Here is a 21361-nt window from a genome sequence, read left to right on the forward strand (position 1 = left end):
CTTGGGTCACAAATCAAGCCTTGGTAAATTTAAGAAAATTGAAATCATATCGAGTATCTTTTCCAACAACAATGCTACAAGGCTAGATGTCAATTACAGGAAAAAAAAAAACCTAGAAAATACAAACACATGGAGGCTAAACAATACACTACTAAATAACCAAGAGATCACTGAAGAAATCAAAGAGGAAATCAAAAAATACCTAGAAACAAGTGACAATGAAAACACGATGACCCAAAACCTATGGGATGCAGCAAAAACAGTTCTAAGAGGGAAGTTTATAGCAATACAGTCCTACCTCAAGAGACAAGAAAAATCTAAAATAAACAGCCTAACTTTGCACCTAAAGCAATTACAGAAAGAAGAAGAACAACAAAAAAAAAACCCCAAAGTTAGCAGAAGGAAAGAAATCTTAAAGATCAGATCAGAAATAAATGAAAAAGAAATGAAGAAAACAGTAACAAAGATCAATAAAACTAAAAGCTGGTTCTTTGAGAAGATAAACACACTTGATAAACCATTAGCCAGACTCATCAAGGAGAAAAAGGGAGAAGACTCAGATCAACAGAATTACAAATGAAAAAGGAGAAGTAACAATTGATACTGTAGAAATACAAAGGATCATGGGAGATTACTATAAGCAACTCTATGCCAATAAAATGGACAACCTGGAAGAAATGGACAAATTCTTAGAAAAGCACAACCTTCCAAGACTGAACCAAGAAGAAACAGAAAATATAAACAGACCAATCATAAACACTGAAATTGAGACTGTGATTAAAAATCTTCCAACAAACAAAAGCCCAGGACCAGATAGCTTCACAGGCAAATTCTACCAAACAGTTAGAGAATAGCTAACACCTGTCCTTCTCAAACTCTTCCAAAATATAGCAGAGGGAGGAACACTCCCAAACTCATTCTATGAGGCCATCATCACCCTGATACCAAAACTATACAGAGATGTCACAAAAAAGAAAACTACAGGCTAACATTACTGATGCACATAGATACAAAAATCCTTAACAAAATACTAGCAAATAGAATCCAACAGCACATTAAAAGGATCATACACCATGATCAAGTGGGGTTTATCTCAGGAATGCAAGGATTCTTCAGTGTATGAAATCAGTCAATTTGATACACCATATTAACAAATTGAAGGATAAAAACTATATGATAAACTCAATAGATGCAGAAAAAGCTTTCTAGAAAATTCAACACCCATTTATGATAAAAAAACTCCCCAGAAAGTAGGCATAGAGGGAACCTACCTCAACATAATAAAAGCCATGTATGACAAACCCACAGCCAACATTGTTCTCAGTGGTGAAAAACTGAAAGCATTTCCTCTAAGATCAGGAACAAGACAAGGTTGCCCAGTCTCACCACTGTTATTCAACATAGTTTTGGAAGTTTTGGCCACAGGAATCAGGGAAGAAAAAGAAATTAAAGGCATCCAAATCAGAAGAGAAGTAAAACTGTCACTGTTTGCAGATAACATGTTACTATACATAGAGAAGCCTTAAGATGCTACCAGAAAACTACTAGAGCTAATCAGTGAATTTGGTAGAGTAGCAGGATACAAAATTAATGCACAGAAATCTCTTGCATTCCTATACGCAAATGAAAGAGAAATTCAGGAAACACTCCCATTTATCATTGCAGCAAAAAGGATAGAATACCTAGGAATAAACCTACCTAAGGAGACAAAAGTTCTGTATGCAGAAAACTATAAGACACTGATAAAAGAAATTAAAGGTGGTACAAGCAGATGGAGAGATATACCATGTCCTCAGATTGGAAGCATCAACTTTGTGAAAATGACTATACTACCCAAAGCAATCTACAGATTCAATGCAATCCCTATCAAACTACCACTGGCATTGTTCACAGAACTAGAACAAAAAAAAGTCACAATTTGTATGGAAACGCAAACGACCCCAAAAGCCAAAGCAATCTAAAAAAGAAAAACGGAGCTGGAAGAATCAGGTTCCCAGACTTCAGACTATACTACAAAGCTACAGTAATCAGGACCGTATGGTACTGGCACAAAGACAGAAATATAGATCAATGGAATAGGATAGAAAGCCCAGAGAGAACCCCATGCACATATGGTCACCTTATTTTTGATAAAGGGGAGAAGAGTATACAGTGGAGAAAAGGCAGCATCTTCAATAAGTGGTGCTGGGAAAGCTGGACAGTTGCATGTAAAAGAATGAAATTAGAACACTTCCTAACACCATACACAAAAATAAACTCAAAATGGATTAAAGACCAAATGTAACGCCAGACACTATCAAACACTTAGAGGAAAATGTAGGCAGAACACTCTAGGACATAAGTCACAGCAAGATCCTTTTTGACCCACTTCCTAGAGAAATGGAAATAAAAACAAAAATAAACAAATGGGACCTAATGAAACTTAAAAGCTTTTGCACAGCAAAGGAAACCATAAACAAAATGAAAAGACCACCCTCAGAATGAGAGAAAATATTTGCAAACGAAGCAACTGACAAACGATTGATGTCCGAAATGTAGAAGCAGCTCATGCAGCTCAATCTCACTAAAGCAAACAACCCAATCCAAAAATGGGCAGAAGACTGAAATAGACATTTCTCCAAAGAAGATATACAGATTGCCAACAAACACATGAAAAGATGCTCAACATCACTAATCATTAGAGAAATGCAAATCAAAACTACAGTGAGATATCACCTCACAGTGGTCAGAATGGCCATCATCAAAAAATCTACAAACAGTAAATGCTGGAGAGGGTGTGGAGAAAAGGAACCCTCCTGCACTGCTGATGGGAATGTAAATTGATACCGCCTCTATGGAGAACAGTATGGAGGTTCCTTAAAGAACTAAAAGTAGAACTACCATATGACCCAGCAATCCCACTACTGGGCATATACCCTGAGAAAACCATAATTCAAAAAGAGTCATGTACCACAACGTTCATTGCAGCACTATTTACAAAAGCCAGGACATGGAAGCAACCTAAGTGTTCATTGACAGGTGAGTGGATAAAGAAGATCATATGTACAATGGAATATTAGCCATAAAAAGAAACGAAATCGAGTTATTTGTAGTGAGGAGGATGGGCATAGAGTCTGTCATACAGAGTGAAGTAAGTCAGAAAGAGAAAAACAAATACTGTATGCTACACATATATGTGGAATCTAAGAAGAAAAAAAACGGTTCTGATTAACCTAAGGGCAAGACAGAAATAAAGACAGAGACGTAGAGAATGGACTTAAGGACATGGGGAGGGGGAAGGGTAAGCTGGGGTGAAGTGAGAGAGCAGCATGGACATATATACACTACGAAATGTAAGATAGCCAGTGGGAAGCAGCCGCATAGCACAGGGAGATCAGCTCGGTGCTTTGTGACCACCTAGAGGGGTGGGATAGGGAGGATGGGAGGGAGACCCAAGAGGGAGGAGATATGGGGATATAGGTATGCATATAGCTGATTCACTTTGTTATCCAGCAGAAACTAACACACCATTGTAAAGCAATTATACTCCAATAACGATGTTAAAATAATGTAAAATAAAATAAAATAACATTTTCTTACTTGCCACAAGAATGCTCCAGGTTCATCTTAAAGTTATTTTTCCAAAGGGTTCTAATTCTTTTTTAGTGGCAGAGGTCCAAAATTCACTATCTTGGCACCGTCTCAGTGGTAAGAGGTAAAGGGGGAAGAAATCACAGAACAGTTCACTCATGCTCATTTTGGACACAATCTGCTTGGCGTGATCGGCCCTTGTCCCTACTATTTAGACTAGGCATTTAACACGGTTTTCATTTCTGTAGCCTTATAGTATGTTCTGATTTCAGAGCAAGTTACCTATTATTATTTCTAGATTTTTTTGACCTTTTAAAAATATTCTGTTTTTTACATGAATTTTAGAATCACATGTCAAAATTCAAGTTCCAAAAAATTTTCGTTGATGTTTTAAAAAGTGTTGCATTTATTATTAGTTTAGGGTAGGATTTATCTATTTTTTTTTGCAAGATTGGGATTAATAAATGACTTCACTTTTTTCTTCCATTACAGGCTCCAGGAAAAGGCTTATAGTTTTTATCACATAACTCTCGTGTGCCTCTTGTTAAAATTGTTATAGTATAATTGTTCGTAGTTTTGTGTTTGTGGATAGTATCTTTTTAACATTTCTTCTATTGTCAGTTAACACATATGGAAAAGTGCCTAAACCATGGATGTATAGTAATGAATTTTATTTAACCAGGAACCAGGTCAATAAATAGAACCTTGCTGGCACCCTGAGACTCCCCTGTATGCCCTTTCCTAATCACAACCCCCCTCCCTTCCTTTCCTCCTAAAGCCAGCAAATTACGGAAACTAGAACTGCTTATTAATACATTGTTCAATACAGGGAAATATGACAGTTAAGCAGGGGAGGCTTTCTTCCCTGCCACAGAATTCTTCAGAGGTATTTACTCTGTGGTCCTTTATGTAAGGGCCAAAGAATAATATAATTGACTATTTTTAAGGCTAGCTTTATGAGACAGGCAGATTTATATTTCTTAATTCTGTTTTGTACAGAACGATTCCATCCTTGATTGAGTAAAGCAGAGATTACAATATAAATTTAAAAGAGTCTTTCCAAGGTTTGTTTTGTTTAGATGTCAAAATAGTAGCCTTAGATTATCTAGCTTGATAGAGAAGCTGAAACGGTTGTTCTGATTTTTCTTAGTTTAATGAGGTTGTGGAAATTGCTCAGACCATTTACCAGCCTCAGCTCCCTTCCGGTGCTGCTGATCAAGATAAATGCATGGTTTCTTTTCTGCCTCTCTTAGATTTTGGTGTCCAGTTCTGTCTTGGGGCCTCTTCTCACTGTGTACTTTGTATCTGAGCTGTCTCATACTATTGCTTCAGTGCCTACGTTTATCCTCATAAGATCCACTTTTATTTCCCAGACCAGGCTTTCCTGCCCTGTGATTCTCTTAAATTCAAATAATTGACTTTTAGGGTCATCTTAACATCTACCTGATTGAGTTGTTAGGGATCAGGAATTTGACCAAAGTCTGGCCTAGGGAAATTTTTGCAGAATAGGAAGTACAGAGGAAACAGCCTATGGAAATGATTGGTTACGCTATAAAATATGTTATATTCATTATATTATTAGATATATTATGATTAGTTTCAATGCTTCATCTCTATCTTCATACAAATAGGGTCTTTATAGTTGTTTGTACCTTTTGAGAAATGATCTTGGTATTATGCTTGAAGTGTTAATTCCAAAAACTTTGTCTATTTCTCCCTATCTTTAACTTTCTGAAGTGCTAATTAGAAAGCGCCCATATTCTTACAGATATTAATAGCACTAAGTTAGTGGTGGCTTTGCCACCACGTTGTTAGTTGGGGCTCTTTTTTATTTTCAGTTCTGTCTCAGTGAATTCATAAATGAATATCTGTTTCTGAAAAATGCAACTTTAAAATCCCTAATGTTACAATTCTGTTTCGATTATAGTGGGTTTTTTTTTAAAGAAATATACTAATAACTTTTGGTTTTGCTTCTAGAAAAACTGATTGCTTATCAACGAGAATTTCTTGCTTTGAAAGAACGGCTCCGAATAGCTGAACACAGAATCTCTCAGCGGTCTTCCGAACTCAATGCCATTGTACAGCAGTTCAAGCGTGTAGGAGCAGAAACAAACAGAAGTAAGGATACGGTGAATAAATTTTCAGGTACAGACGATAGTTTTGGTTTTATGAAAAGATTACATTTTCAACGGGTCATGTGAAATACTCTCTTTGAAAGTTGTCTAGAGTCGCTTATCAGCCAACATTTGTTACCCTCTACAGAGAGAAAAATCACCATACAAAACTTTTTCTATTGTGGTTAATTATAAAACAAGTTTATTAATTGCTAAATTTGATTTAAAGAGAGTAATATTAAGTTTCAGTTGTATAAATTTCACTGCCAATAGTGAAGAACCAGCATCTTTTAAAAAAAACATTTAGAATGAGACTAAAATTTAACTTGGTGTTTATGCATATTTCTGTTGTGACTTGTGTGGACTTCAGATGGACTCTGGGGAACCTTTGAGCTATTTGAAGCAATTAGTGCTCTCAGATATGACTTATAAGCAATTAAAAGATGTAGTTTTATAATGGGTACTTTTGGGGGTACCTGACCTGTTCCCTCTCTGAGAAATTCTGGTCTGAGTGAAATGAATATCAACCATCTCCTGTTTCTTTCCTATTCTTATTCTAATGACTAAATTGATATATGTATATAATCAGTTGACTCCAAATCTACAAAATCTTCCAAGAATAATATACTTTTTCATTTAGCATTATCTGTTATAATCTTTCACCATTAATTCCTCTCATCTTGAGATTCACTACCTTACCTTATTTTTAGAGATTCATGCCCCTTTCTTCCCCTCCTGATTATAAAATTTGTATTATGGCACAGTAACATTTGAAATTATGGAATGGTTAACATTCTTTGTTTTCTTCTAGTCTTTTTTCCATGCATATTTTTCTTCAAAAGTGTAATTGTGTGTTTTATGGCCTTATTTTTGCTCTTGAAATTATGCTATTAGCATTTTACTATGGCATTGAATATTCTTTTAAAATACCATTTTTGATGACATATATATCAGCTAATCATATACTATAATATATTAAATATGTTTCTACAAATAGGCAAATGGGTTGTTCTTGTCCCCCAATTTATAACTCTGTGAAGAACATCTCTGTATATAAATCAATTACTTGTATGGTAGGCCTTAAGTTATTTTCATTAGATTATGACTTTCTTAAAAACAGAATCTGTGTTTTGATGACTGTTGATTTCCAACCACATGCCACATTGGCTGGAACAAAACCGATAATTCACTAAATATTTATTGATTGCATAGAAGTTAAATTCCTAAAAGGGAAATTACTGAATAATAGGGCAGGAATGTTTTAAGGGTTTTGATGCTGTTCTTAATAGCTGAAACATTTATCACATTATCACCACAATTTAATATTACTGTTTAATCTGCTAACTTAATTTGATGGGTAGATACTGTTGTCTTGTAATTTGTAGTTGTTGCTTTTACATGAGGTTAAACTTTAATTGCATGTGTGATAGTTTCGTTTCTTTTGTGAACTTTCGGTTCTGAATATTCAGAGTATTTTAAGGGAATTTTCATATTGCTCTGTATAAAATTGTTACTGAGACTGCAAGTCCTTACTGCTAGCTTCCTTATTTAAAAGGTTAAGTTCTAGTTCAATGGAATTGTAAAACAATATTGATTATCCTATCAAGGTTTTATTTTCTATTATATTAAATGGTTCATTGGTTCCTCGCATAAAAACTGAAAAACGATTTGAAAGTTATGAACTGTACCAAACATTCTCCACTTGTGCTGTTTAAATTAGTGTACTTGAACTAAAAAAAATCTTCCATGTGAAATTTTGGTCAAATATAATAGCATAAAAAAGTGAAAGTTACTGGTGGTCGTTGTACTTATTATTATTACATTTTCATGAGTGGATAGCGTGTTTACAGTCTGTCCCCCAGGGCTTGAGTTCTGACACATTATACAGGTGAGTGGTTCGCATTCTCTCTTCTCGTGGTACTCTGGCTGACCTTTTTAGCTTCTTTCAGACCGTTCTCATCGTCATGACTCTGTGAGACTCTGGTTGCCTAAGTGTCCATGGAAATATCATTGACCAAAGTATGAAATTAGGATAGAAAATTCTTTTAGTTCTCATAAATTTTTACCACTATCTTTGTAACATCAGCAACTTCTATAAGTGAGGTATTACCGTGGATTGATTATACGTCTGTATTTCAGATGGTACCCTAAAGCTCTTGAGGGAGTTAACAAGCAAAAAATCTCTTCAAGTGCCAAGTATTTATTATCATTTGCCTCATTTATTACAAAATGAAGGAAGCCTTCAACCTGTTGTGCAGATTGGTAATGGAAGAACAGGAGGTATGTTTGTTTTGTTTCCTATTGTATTTGCACTGCTGGTCTTAATTATGTCTTGGAGTATTATGTTGACCATTATAAGTCAGGCAAGTCGGGAGTCAAGATGGCGGACTAGGAGGATGCAGAATTCGCATCTCTGCACAACTAGGGCACCTACCAGGCACCAGTGGGGGACCACAGACACCTAAGGGGCGGGAGGAACCCCCAGTGATGGGGAAGGACGTGGGGCGTGGGGGGAGTGAAGGGGGAGGAGAAGTGGAGGCGGGACAGGACTGGCGTCCCTGAGGGGTGGCTGGGGGAGGGGAAGGGATCCCATGCCAAAGCGGGAAATTGGGGAACCACTGGGAGAGCAGAGGATCAAAAGGGAGCGTGGCCAGGTTTCCCCTGCCCACTTGGGCCCCTGGGAGCCTGCTGAGATCCCAGGACTGGTCCTCTGCCCACCAAGGCCCCCTCCAGCCATGCGGGTCCTGAGGGAGTGGGAGGGAGGGAAGGGGAGCAAAAATAAAGGCCGGACCTCTGGGTGGGAGAGGGGAGGCGTTCCTACACCCAGCGGGACCCACCCACGGTTAGGGGTCCAGTGGTGACGGGGGAGACCCTGGGGGAGACGGTGGGGGAGGGGTGTGGAGGAACAAAAGGGAACGCGGGCAGCGCTTTCCCTGTCCACTTACGCACTGGGGAGCCTGTTGGGCTTCTGGGCCTAATCCTCTACCCTTGGAACCTCCCTCTTGCCATGCCGAGCCCAAGCCCCGACCCTACACCCCCACCTCTACACTCAGAGGACCCCCCTGCATCGCGCTGGGCGTAAACCCCACCCACACACCCTCACTCAGGGCCTTACCTCCAAACTCTGGAACTCCGCACTCCAGAGGCCCTCCTTTAGACATGCTGCCTCTCTCCTTCCATGCAGGTCCTAAGCAGAGGCCCCGCCCCACGCTTGAACGTCACCCTGCCTAGGCCCCGCCCCCAAGTCCTTTTCTGGCTGTGTGTCTTGAGCCTAGGACCCGCCCCATGCTCACATCCACCCGCCTTGTTCCCCCCCCACCCTAAACCCCGCTGCTGCCTAAGTTCCACCCCTGCCTAAACTCCGCCCCCATAGCCAAGGCTTTTTTTTTTTTTTTTTTTTTTTCCCTTTTTTCCTCTTTTAGATTGGGGTTGTGTTTTACCTTGTTGATTCATTTATATTCTTATTTTTCCTAATCTTTTATTTTTCTAATTTTATTTTATTCCTTATACTTTGTTATAGTTCTCTCCTTTTGGCTTGTTCACCCCCCTTTTTTTTCTTTTTTCTGTTGTGGTTTTATTTTACCTTGTTGCAGTTGTTTCAATTATATTTTTATTTTTCCTAATATATCTTTCTAATTTTATTTTGTTTTTTATTCTTTGATATTGTACTGCTCCTTTTTTCTTTCTTTCTTTCTTTTTTCTTTTTTTTTGCCACGTCATGCAGCTTGCGGGATCTTACTTCCCAGGCCAGAGGTTGGGCCAGAGTTCCTGTGGTGGGAGCTCCAATTCCTAACTGCTGGACTAACAGAGAACCTCAGACCCCAGGGAATATTAATCAGAGTGAGGCCTCCTGGAGGTTCTAATCTCAGCACCAAGACCTGGCTCTATCCAACTGCCTGCAAACTCCGGTGCTGGACACCTCAGGCCAAACAACAAGTAAGATAGGAATATAGCCTCACCCATCAAAAAAAAAAAAAAAAAAGAAATGTGAAAAAATATGTTACAGATGAAGGAGCAAGGTAAAAACCTACAAGACCAAATAAATGAAGACAAAATACGCAACCTACCTGAAAAAGAATTCAGAATAATGACAGTAAAGATGACCCCAAATCTTGAAAACAGAATGGAGAAAATATAAGAAACATTTAACAAGGATCTAGAAGAACTAAAGAGCAAAGAAACAGTGATGAACAAAATAACTGAAATTAAAAATACTGTAGAAGGAATCAATAGCAGAATATCTGAGGCAGAAGAATGGATAAGTGACCTGGAAGATAAAATGGTGGAAATAACTTCCAGGGAGCAGAATAAAGAAAAAAGAATGAAGAGAATTGAGGACAGTCTCAGAGACCTCTGAGACAACATTAAATGCACCAACATTCGAATTACAGGGGCCCCAGAAGAAGAAGAGAAAAAGGGTCTGAGAAAATATTTGAAGAGATTATAGTCGAAAACTTCCCTAACATGGGAATGGAAATAGTCAATCAAGTCCAGGAAGCACAGAGTCCCATACAGGATAAACCCAGAGAAACACACTGAGACACATATTATTCAAACTATCAAAAATTAAATACAAAGAAAAAATATTAAAAGAAGCAAGGGAAAAACAACAAATAACATACAAGGGAATCCCCATAAGGTTAACAGCTGATCTTTCAGCAGAAACTCTGCAAGCCAGAAGGGAGTGACAGGACATATTTAAAGTGATGAAAGGGAAAAACCTACAACCAAGATTACTCTACCCAGCAAGGATCTCCTTCAGCTTTGACAGAGAAATTAAAACCTTTACAGACAGGCAAAAGCTAAGAGAATTCACCACCACCAAACCAGCTCTACAACAAATGCTAAAGGAACTTCTCTAAGTGGGAAACACAGGAGAAGAAAAGGACCTACAAAAACAAACCCAAAACAATGAAGAAAATGGTAGTAGGAACATACATATCGATAATTATCTTAAATGTAAATGGATTAAATGCTCCAGCCAAAAGATATAGACTGGCTGAATGGATACAAAAACAAGACCCATATATGTGCTGTATACAAGAGACCCACTTCAGACCTAGGGACACATACAGACTGAAAGTGAGGGGATGGAAAAAGATATTCCATGCAAATGGAAATCAAAAGAAAGCTGGAGTAGCAATTCTCATATCAGACAAAATAGATATTAAAATAAAGACTATTACAAGAGACAAAGAAGGACACTAAATAATAATCAAGGGATCCACCCAAGAAAAATATATAACCATTTTAAATATTTATGCACCCAACATAGGAGCACCTCAATACATAAGGCAAATGCTAACAGCCATAAAAGAGGGGATCTACAGGAACACAGTCATAGTAGGGGAGTTTAACACCCCACTTTCACCAATGGACAGATCATCCAAAATGCAAATAAATAAGGAAACGTAAGCTTTAAATGACACATTAAACAAGATGGACTTAATTGATATTTATAGAACATTCCATCCCAAAACAAGAGAATACACTTTCTTCTCAAGTGCTCATGGAACATTCTCCAGGATAGACCACATCTTGGGTCACAAGTCAAGCCTTGATAAATTTAAGCAAATTGAAATCGTTATCAAGTATCTTTTCCAACCACAGTTCTATGAGAGTAGATATCAATTAGAGGAAAAAAACTGTAAAGTATACAAACACATGGAGGCTAAACAATACACTACTAAACAACCAAGAGATCACTGAAGAAATCAAAGAAGAAATCAAAAAATACCTAGAAACAAATGACAATGAAAACACGACGACTGAAAATCTGTGGGATGTGACAAGAGCAGTTCTAAGAGGGAAGTTTATAGCAATACAATCCTACCTCAAGAAACAAGAAAAATATCAAATAAACAACCTAACCTTATACCTAAAGCAATTAGAAAAGAAGAACAAAAAAACCCCAAAGTTAGCAGAAGGAAAGAAATCATAAAAACCAGATCAGAAGTAAATGAAAAAGAAATGAAGGAAACAATAGTAAAGATCAGTACAACTAAAAGCTGGTTCTTTGAGAAGATAAACAAAATTGATAAACCATTAGCCAGACTCATCAAGAAAAAAAGGGAGAAGACTCAAACCAACAGAATAAGAAATGAAAAAGTAGAAGTAACAGCTGACACTGCAGAAATACAAAGGATCATGTGAGATTACTACAAGCAACTCTATGCCAATAAAATAGACAACCTGGAAGAAATGGACAAATTCTTAAAAAAGCACAGCCTTCTGAGACTGAACCAGGAAGAAATAGAAAATATAAAGAGACCAGTCACAAGTCTGAACTGAAACTGTGATTAAAAATCTTCCAACAAACAAAAGCCCAGGACCAGATGGCTTCACAGGTGAATTCTATCAAACATTTAGAGGAGCGCTAACATCTATCCTTCTCCAACTCTTCCAAAATACAGCAGAGGGAGTAACACTCCCAAACTCATTCTATGAGGCCATCATCACCCTGATACCAAAAGCATACAGAGATGTCACAAAGAAAGAAAACTACAGGCCAATATCACTGATGAACATAGATGCACAAATCCTCAACAAAATACTAGCAAACAGGATCCAACAGCACACTAAAAGGATTATACACCATGATCAAGTGGGGTTTATCTCAGGAATGCAAGGATTCTTCAGTATATGCAAATCAATCCATGTGATACACCATATTAACAAACTGAAGGATAAAAACCATATCATCATCTCAATAGATGCAGAAAAAGCTTCTTACAAAATGCAACACCCATTAATGATAAAAACCCTCCATAAAGTAGGCACAGAGGGATCTTTCCTCAACATAATAAAGGTCATATATGACAAACCCACAGCCATCATCGTTCTCAATGGTGAAACACTGAAAGCATTTCCTCTAAGATCAGGAAAAAGACAATGTTGCCTACTCTCACCACTATTTTTCAACATAGTTTTGGAAGTTTTAGCCACAGCAGTCAGGGAAGAAAAAGAAATTAAAGGCATCCAAATTGGAAAAGAAGAAGTAAAACTGTCACTGTTTGCAGATGACATGAGACTATACATAGAGAATCCTAAAGATGCTACCAGAAAACTACTAGAGCTAATCAGTGAACTTGGTAGAGTAGCAGGATACAAAATTAATGCACAGAAATCTCTTGTATTCCTATACACGATTGATGAAAAATATGAAAGATAAATTAAGGAAATATTCCCATTTACCATTGCAACAAAAAGAATAAAATACCTAGGAATAAACCTACCTAAGGAGACAAAAGACCTGTATGCAGAAAACTATAAGACACTGATGAAAGAAATGAAAAATGATACAAACAGATGGAGAGATATACCATGTTCTCGGATTGGAAGCATCAGCATTGTGAAAATGACTCTATTAATTACTCTATTACCCAAAGCAATCTACAGATTCAGTGCAATCCCTATCAAACTACCAATGGCATTTTTCACAGAACTTGAACAAAAAATTTCACAGTTTGTATGGAAACACAAAAGACCCCAAATAGCCAAAGCAATCTTGAGAAAGAAAAACGGAGCTGGAGGAATCAGGCTCCTGGACTTCAGACTATACTACAAAGCTACAGTAATTAAGACAGTATGGTACTGGCACAAAAACAGAAATATAGATCAATGGAATAGGATAGAAAGCCCAGAGATAAACCCATGCACATATGGTCACCTTATCTTTGATAAAGGAAGCAAGAGAATATGATGGCAAAAAGACAACCTATTCAGTAAGTGGTGCTGGGAAAACTGGACAGTTGCATGTAAAAGAATGAAATTAGAACATTTCCTAACACCATACACAAAAATAAACTCAAAATGGATTAAAGACCTAAATGTAAGGCCAGGCACTATCAAACTCTTAGAGGAAAACCTAGGCAGAACCCTCTATGACATAAATCACAGCAAGATCCTTTTTGACCCACCTCCTAGAGAAATGGAAATAAAAACAAAAATAAACAAATGGGACCTAAAGAAACTTTTTAAAAGCTTTTGCACAGCAAAGGAAACCATAGACAAGACCGAAAGACAACCCTCAGAATGGGAGAAAATATTTGCAAACAAACCAACTGACAAAGGATTAATCTCCAAAATATACAAGCAGCTCATGCAGCTCAATCTCAGAAAAACAAACAATCCAATCAAAAATGGGCAGAAAACCTAAATAGACATTTCTCCAAGGAAGATATACAGATTGCCAACAAACACATGAAAAGATGCTCAACATCACTAATCATTAGAGAAAACCATATCAAAACCACAATGAGGTATCACCTCACACTGGTCAGTATGGCCATCATCAAAAATTCTACAAACAATAAATGCTGAAAAGGGTGTGGAGAAAAGGGAACCGTCTTGCACTGTTGGGGGGGAATGTAAATTGATACAGCCACTATGGAGAACAGTATGGAGGTTCCTTAAAAAACTAAAAATGGAACTACTATATGACCCAGCAATCCCACTATTAGGCATATACCCTGAGAAAACCATAATTCAAAAAGAGTCATGTACCACAATGTTCATTGCAGCACTATTTATAATAGCCTGGACGTGGAAGCAACCTAGGTGTCCATCGACAGATGAATGGATAAAGAAGATGTGGCACATATATACAATGGAACATTACTCAGACATAAAAAGAAATGAAATTGAGTTATTTGTAGTGAGGTGGATGGACCTAGAGTCTGTCATACAGAGTGAAGTAAGTCAGAAAGAGAAAAGCAAATACCGTATGCTAACACATATATATGGAATCTAAAAAAAAAAAAGCAATGAAAATAAACGGTTCTGATGAACCTAGGGGCAGGAGAGAAATAAAGATGCAGACATAGAAAATGGACTTGAGGAGTCGTGGAGGGGAAAGGGTAAGCTGGGACGAAGTGAGAGTAGCATTGACATATATACACAACGAAATGTAAAATAGCTAGCTAGTGGGAAGGAGCTGCATAGCGCAGGGAGATCAGTTTGGTGCTCTGTGACCACCTAGAGGGGTGGGATAGGGAGGGTGGGAGGGAGACGCAAGAGGGAGGGGATATGGGGATATATGTACGCATATAGTTGATTCACTTTGTTATACAGCAGAAACTAACACAACATTGTAAAGCAATTATAGTCCAATAAAGATGTTTAAAATTAATTAATTTTAAAAAAAGGCAGATTAAAGTATAAAAAGTTCTTGATCTGTGCATAGTAACTTAGGAGTCATTCTAAACTCCATGTTGAAGGGAGTTAGATATTTTTCTCCAAAGACCAGAGTAATAGAGCTGAAAAGGATTATGAGACATGTAGTTCAAGCCCTATCTCCAGGCAAAACAATGTTTAAACTTTTGAAACTTTTCTATTTTAAAAATTTGAGAGGTAAAGAAATAACTTTTTTTTTCTTGTATCTTATTTCAACATTAATAGCTCTTACAGTCATGTCAAGAAAGTTTTTCATATGTCTGCCCCTACTTTTCTTACAGAAATAGAAGTATATAGTCACTTATATTTAACCTTTCATGCAGTAATAGAAATAATTTGGTTTGCATCTTTTTCCCAAAATACCTAAAAGATAATCTATGGCATTTTTTTCTCCTCTTTTTAGAGTCACCAGAGCTTCTTGAGTTTTCTTTGTGGGACTTATATATGATTCTTTTATACTTTTTATTTCTCCACTTTGAACTTTGTTAATCTTTTCTTTGTAGATTTTAGGATGTAGAGACAAATATTATTTTGTTCCTAAGTCTTTAACAAATGACAAAATCATTACTTCTTAGGTATTGAAATGAATCTTTATGATAATGTTTTTAAAAAGCTGATTCAATCTGCGTTTGATTCAATAGGATTCTTAGGTATCTTACTGGTTTTCGATATTCTAAGTTTTCACATTCATGATTTTTTAGTTCTGCCATCTTTCTATTTTATGAATCATTTAAAATTATACACTTTTCCTTTGGAGGTGATGCTTCTTAAATTATGTTCAGACTAACTCATTCTTCCATGTCTTTATTGATTCAAGAAATATTTTTACGGTACATACTGGATTACAAAGACTAATAAGATATGTAGTATGTTTTAAATTATGTTCTTTAGAACATTGATCATTAATTATTTCTGAAGTTGATAGTGTGTCTCTTCCTTTAATAATCACTATTTGGGTAAGTTGCCTTTGCCATTTCATGCATTTTTTGGTTTAGACTATTTCCTCATGGATAAGAAGCAAATGAAAAGGAAGTAGAAGTATTTTTTAAGTTATTTAAAACTTCCAAGGTCTCTAGTAAGTTCTTTTATAGTCAGCTCTTCTTATTTTATGAATGTGACATTCTCTTTCTTTTTTGAAGATGCTTATTCTAGCCCATTTGTTTATGACTTTATCCATCATAAATATAATATAATCTTGGTCAACCAGCTTTTCAGTGGTTAGCATTCTTATTAAGCTGAAACAGTTTTTTTTTTTTTTTTTTGCGGTACGCGGGCCTCTCACTGTCGTGGCCTCTCCCGTTACGGAGCACTGGCTCCGGACACGCAGGCTCAGCGGCCATGGCTCACGGGCCCAGCCGCTCCGCGGCATGTGGGATCTTCCCGGACCGGGACACGAACCCGCGTCCCCTGCATCGGCCGGAGGACTGTCAACCACTGCGCCACCAGGGAAGCCCTGTTACTAGTCACATCCCCTCCCCCCAGCTCCGCAACCTAAGGGGACCTTACAACATGCCCAGAAGGCAGGAAAAGCTGTCTTTTTTTGTGGTATTTTGTGCATTACCCCTAGCATGGATACTCTAATTCTGTAGATTTAGCCGAAATTAGTACTTTCCTTTTTAGTGCTTTTGGAGTCCTTGAGTGCCTTGGTTTAAACTAAAGAATTTAAATTTCAGCCCCAAAACAGTCTATTTGGGAGAAGTGGCTTCTTCTCTAAACATGCCATCTAAACTTAAAACAGAAACAGAACAACTTAAGACTGGTAGGGAATAGAGAATTTGCATTATTACTTTATGCCATTTTTCTTTGCATAAACTAGAGTCAGCATGGATTTTGCTTTTTCTGTGAACAAAGTTTTTGAACTTCATATGCATTAACATTTCATAGAAATGCTTCATAGCATAGTTTATACTCTTTTAATGTATATTCTAAATATTTTAAAATTCTGAGGTAGATTAAAGTGTATGGAAATTTGCTTCCGGGGTTACTCATCCTGTCTCTAGGCATCTCAGAGTAACATGGTCAAAACAGAAATCTTGCTTGGGAGCCCTTTCCCCCTCAGGTGTGTTATTCTCAGTAGAAGGTCCCATGTCCACTTACTCAGGTCATCCTCGACCCTCCCCTTCCCTTATCTCTGCCAGCCATAAGCCCCATTGGTGAGGGTCTCCACAGTGGATCCCAGATCTGCTCACTCATCTCCAACTTCAAACATCCTAATTCAAACCACATCTTTTCCTTAAATTACTGCAGTAACTTCCTAACTGATCTCTCCAAAATACTTTTATACTTGTTAACACTTTTATGTCTATTCTCCATAAAATTTGGTAATCTTTTAAAATTACAAATCGGATGTTGTCACTCCCCTGCTTACAACCTTACAGTGCCTTTCTCTTGCCCTCAGAATTAAAACTAAATTTAAGGGTATATGTGATCAGATCCCTAACTAATTCCTCTGAATCTAGGCTGATTCTGCTTTAGAGACATTCTATTCTTGCTGTTGCTTGACTGTTCAGATCATCCTCTCTTCAGCGCCTATCTGTTTCCTCATCTTCTTTCTCTTCTCTTTCTCATCATTAAGTACCAGCTCAGTTGATATCAGAGAGTCTTTCCATGACTGCACTGTCTGTAGAGGTACTTCCTCTTCCCCCCCACCACTCTTTCTAATATTGCCATGTTTTAATTCATATACTACATATCACCCTCTAAAATTATTTATCTTTTTCCCTCTTGTAGAATGTAAGAAAGGTCCCATGACGGCAGGGACCTTATCTATGCTGTTATATTCCTAACACCTAAAATAATGCCTTGCATTTAATAAGTGTTCAATGCACATGTTCAGAACAAATATAGTAAATCTTTTTTTTGAGCCCTTGGAAACTTTTCATCCCAAAATGGAAGAGAGGAATGTGGTATGGAAACTTGGGGGACTCCCTTAAGCTATTTGGACCTTAGAACTGCAGAATCATGGTGGTAGAATCATGGATCCATGATCTTTACACTTCCTTCTAACTTTAGAATTCTATGACCTCTTAAGTGTTTTGTAGTATCTCCAATAAACTGTTACATAATTAAGGCTTAATTTTAACTTTTGCAAAATACTTCTCTACTGATCTGTAACACTTAGGATACTAAGACTTTTTTATTTTATGTTTTTATTTTTAAAATTTTTTGGCCACGCTGCGCAGCATGCGGGATCTTAGTTCCCCAACCAGGGATTGAACCCGTGCCTCGTGCAGTGGAAGCACGGAGTCTCAACCACTGTACCACCAGGGAAGTCCCTAAAACTTTTAAAGATATTACATTTAAAAACTAACTGAAGTACTCTAATATAACATGTGTTCCTAAATATTACTGTGCTACACAAAATTGTGCAATAAAAGGAGGAAAATGGGGTTAAGATCACAGCACTCAAAAGCTTTGTCAGTTACACATAAAGAAGAGATAAGCTAATAAAAGCAGTGGCACAATTTTGCACATATTAAATGATGGAGAAATGCATAAATACAATAAATATGGTATTCTACCTTGAAAAAGACTTGAGGTTTGCTTGTTAAAGTGGGCTTCAGAAGGACTGCAGCTTGGAAGCTTTTTGTGAAGTGGTACAAAGCGGATTGACTGAAATCTGGCAGAAAGTTTTAGCACCAGGTGTAGATAGCTGTGGTTCACAGCATGCAGTGAACTGAGGCAGCTGTGCATTTTGGGTATTTCTACATGGCTTGGTTCAGTATTCTGAACTCAGTTCAAATGGGTACCATTTTCTGTGTTCACCTAGTGAGTGTTTGTCCCAGGGGAGAAATTGCATAAAAGCAAATGTGAAATTGACTTCATGCTCAAATTGTTTTCTAATGTATTAATCATGTGGGAACAATTTGCATTTCAAAACAAGCATTATAGTAGAACTGACTGTAATTTTAGACTTAAAAAAAGTTGCATGAATAGTACACAGTTTCCATATACCTCACCCAGTTTCCGTAAATGTTCACACCTTATATAGCTGTTATACAATGATCAAAACCAAGAAATTAACATTGATGCTATGCTGTTAACCTTAGATCTTAGAGTTTGTCATTTTATTATCATTATTATTTAATCTGTTCCAGGATCTGACTCAGGATCCCATATTTCATGTAATTGTCATGTCCCCTTAGTCTTCTCCATTTGGGGACAGTTCCTCATCCTTTCTCTGTCTTTCCTGATCTTTGGGGAGTGTCCCCTTAATTTGGATTTGTCTGACATTTCTTCATGGTTAGATTGAGGTTATGAATTTGGTAAGAAAACCACAGAAGTGATGTTGTGTCCTCCTTAAGACATCTTATATATGACATGTGAGACTTTAATTTTTAAGATGTGTTTAATGTTTCTAAGTTTTAGTTGTATAATAAAATCTGTTGTTTATACTTTACCATCGTTCATTCTTAACGTGTGGTTTAATGTCTTTCATCTTTATCAGTTCTTTGACATTATTTCCTTTCTTATGGAGAAGCCATGTGGAAAAGAATTACTGTATAATAGGTGTGCCCCACATTCTTTGATTATTTTTCTTTCTTTCAATGTATATTTTGATCCTCCAATTATTTCTATCAATTTGAGAGGGTATAATACTTGTAAAACAGTGGTGTTTTTCTGCATTGTCTTTGCAAAATCTTTTAATATAATTACTATCATTATTTTGTTTCAGTTTCAATAGTAATGGGAGTTCCCACAGTGAAGAGAGAAGTTAAATCTTACCTCATAGAAACTCTTCATTCCCTTATTGATAATCTGTATCCTGAAGAGAAGCTGGACTGTGTTATAGTTGTCTTCATAGGAGAGGTAATTATTTAATTGTTGCTCTTTTTTTTACCACATATAATCTGTAAGAGTTGAAACCATATTTTGAATAATGCTTTTATAAACCTTTTTTATAAAAAAGGACCTGAATTTGGAGATTTGCATTGATGTTCTTTGGGAGTTTTGAAACCTGAGAAAGGTTTAGTGTAGGCTGGGGTTTTATCATCTCTTTATTCTCTCTACCCCTTCTCTGTACTCCCAAGATGCAGCCACATTATTATTTAAAAAGTCAAATATCATGTTAATTATAATTATTATATTGCTTATATTTTAGTCTCCTCAAAAGATATGGGGATTATACCCCAATAAAGATGTTAAAAAAAAAAAAGATATGGGGAAAGAATAAATCTTGAGGAGGTTTTTTTTAATGATGAAAAAGCACCCTAGAGTAAATATTTCCTTAATTATTATATAGAATTTCGGAATGTGAGAAGATTTTAACCTCATCTGGTTCTGGCCCACTGATTCCCAACTTTTCAGTGTTTCCTGTCTTTTTTTTTTTTTTTAATGAAAATGTTCTTGTGTCTTCTTTAATATAAAAAGTAAACACATGTATATCGTTCAAAACAATTACAGAAATGCATATTGAAAAATTACCTGTAATTCCTCCATGTAGATATAGCTACTATTGCTATTCTGAAATATATATATCTTAAGAAATTTTTCTTATGGCTGTATACATATATATAAATGGAATTGTTCTGTATATTGCTTAATATCATGGACATTTTCCCATGGTAAAGTGAAGTTATCACACCATCATTGTTATGCCTATATTACATTCTATTGTATGGTTTTATCATACTTTATTTAATTTCTGATTGACAGACCAATTGAGACTGTTTCCACACTTTTGCTATTCTTTTCAGCATTGTATTGAACATTACTGTAAATAAATGGTTGTGCACTTGTCTGGTTACTGATGCGGGATCAATTCCTAAAAGTGGAACTGCTGGGTAGAGTCCACATACATTAAATGTTCACACCTGGGCAAGACGCTCTGCAGAAGTTGAGCCATTAATATCCTTTTTCCAGCAGTCTGCGAGAGAGCTTGGTTCCCTGTCCCCATGCTCTGCAAGATATATTAGTCTTTAAATTTATTTTGGCCAATTTGATGGGTAAAAATAATACATTGCTTTTGTTTAATTTGGATTTGTTTACTGAATGGAATTAAATGTTGGTTTATATATATTTTGACCATTTGTATTTATACTTTTATTTAATTTTTTTATTTTTATTTTATTTTATACTTATTTTTATACTTATTTTTATAGGCTTTGCTCATTTTTTTAATTTGTAATTTTTTATTTGTAAGAAATTTCATATATGAGAGGAATTAACTCTTTGACATTAACTCTTTAATTAACTCTTTTGTTCAGTTTGTTTTTTTCATGAACTTCGTTTATGATGTTTTTTGTTTGTTGTAGAAATTTTACATTTTAAGTAATCAGATTTGTCAGTCACATATTGTATGTCAGTAGAAATTGGTACCGCCTCTTTGGAAAGCAGTTTGGCAATAGCTGTTAAAATGTAAGTTTCCTCTGTGACCCAACATTCTCCTTCTGAAAATCGATCCAGTGGAAACATTTGCAAGTATGTAAATATATTCCAGCACATGACACATTTATACAGCTCCTAATGTGCATTGATAAAATAAATAGAGAAAATGGTCTTGT

At 36.5% G+C, this 21361-nt stretch overlaps 1 protein-coding gene across 2 annotated transcripts in view; it reads left to right on the forward strand.

The window, feature by feature from the left end:
• The window catches only part of MGAT4A (alpha-1,3-mannosyl-glycoprotein 4-beta-N-acetylglucosaminyltransferase A), a 112221-nt gene that overhangs the window by 43581 nt on the left and 47279 nt on the right, over window positions 1-21361 (forward strand). The window contains exons 3-5 of one of the 2 annotated variants that reach the window (XM_022599136.2): window positions 5548-5715; window positions 7824-7964; window positions 19534-19667. In XM_022599136.2, coding sequence (XP_022454844.1) covers window positions 5548-5715; window positions 7824-7964; window positions 19534-19667 — 443 coding nt within the window. The remainder of the gene's footprint in view (window positions 1-5547; window positions 5716-7823; window positions 7965-19533; window positions 19668-21361) is intronic. The other variant, XM_022599137.2, reaches the window with a different exon arrangement.

Source organism: Delphinapterus leucas, chromosome 13 (assembly GCF_059928025.1).
Source record: "Delphinapterus leucas isolate spDelLeu-1000000601 "Yukka" chromosome 13, BTC_Dleu_Yukka2, whole genome shotgun sequence".
Lineage (NCBI taxonomy): Eukaryota > Metazoa > Chordata > Mammalia > Artiodactyla > Monodontidae > Delphinapterus > Delphinapterus leucas.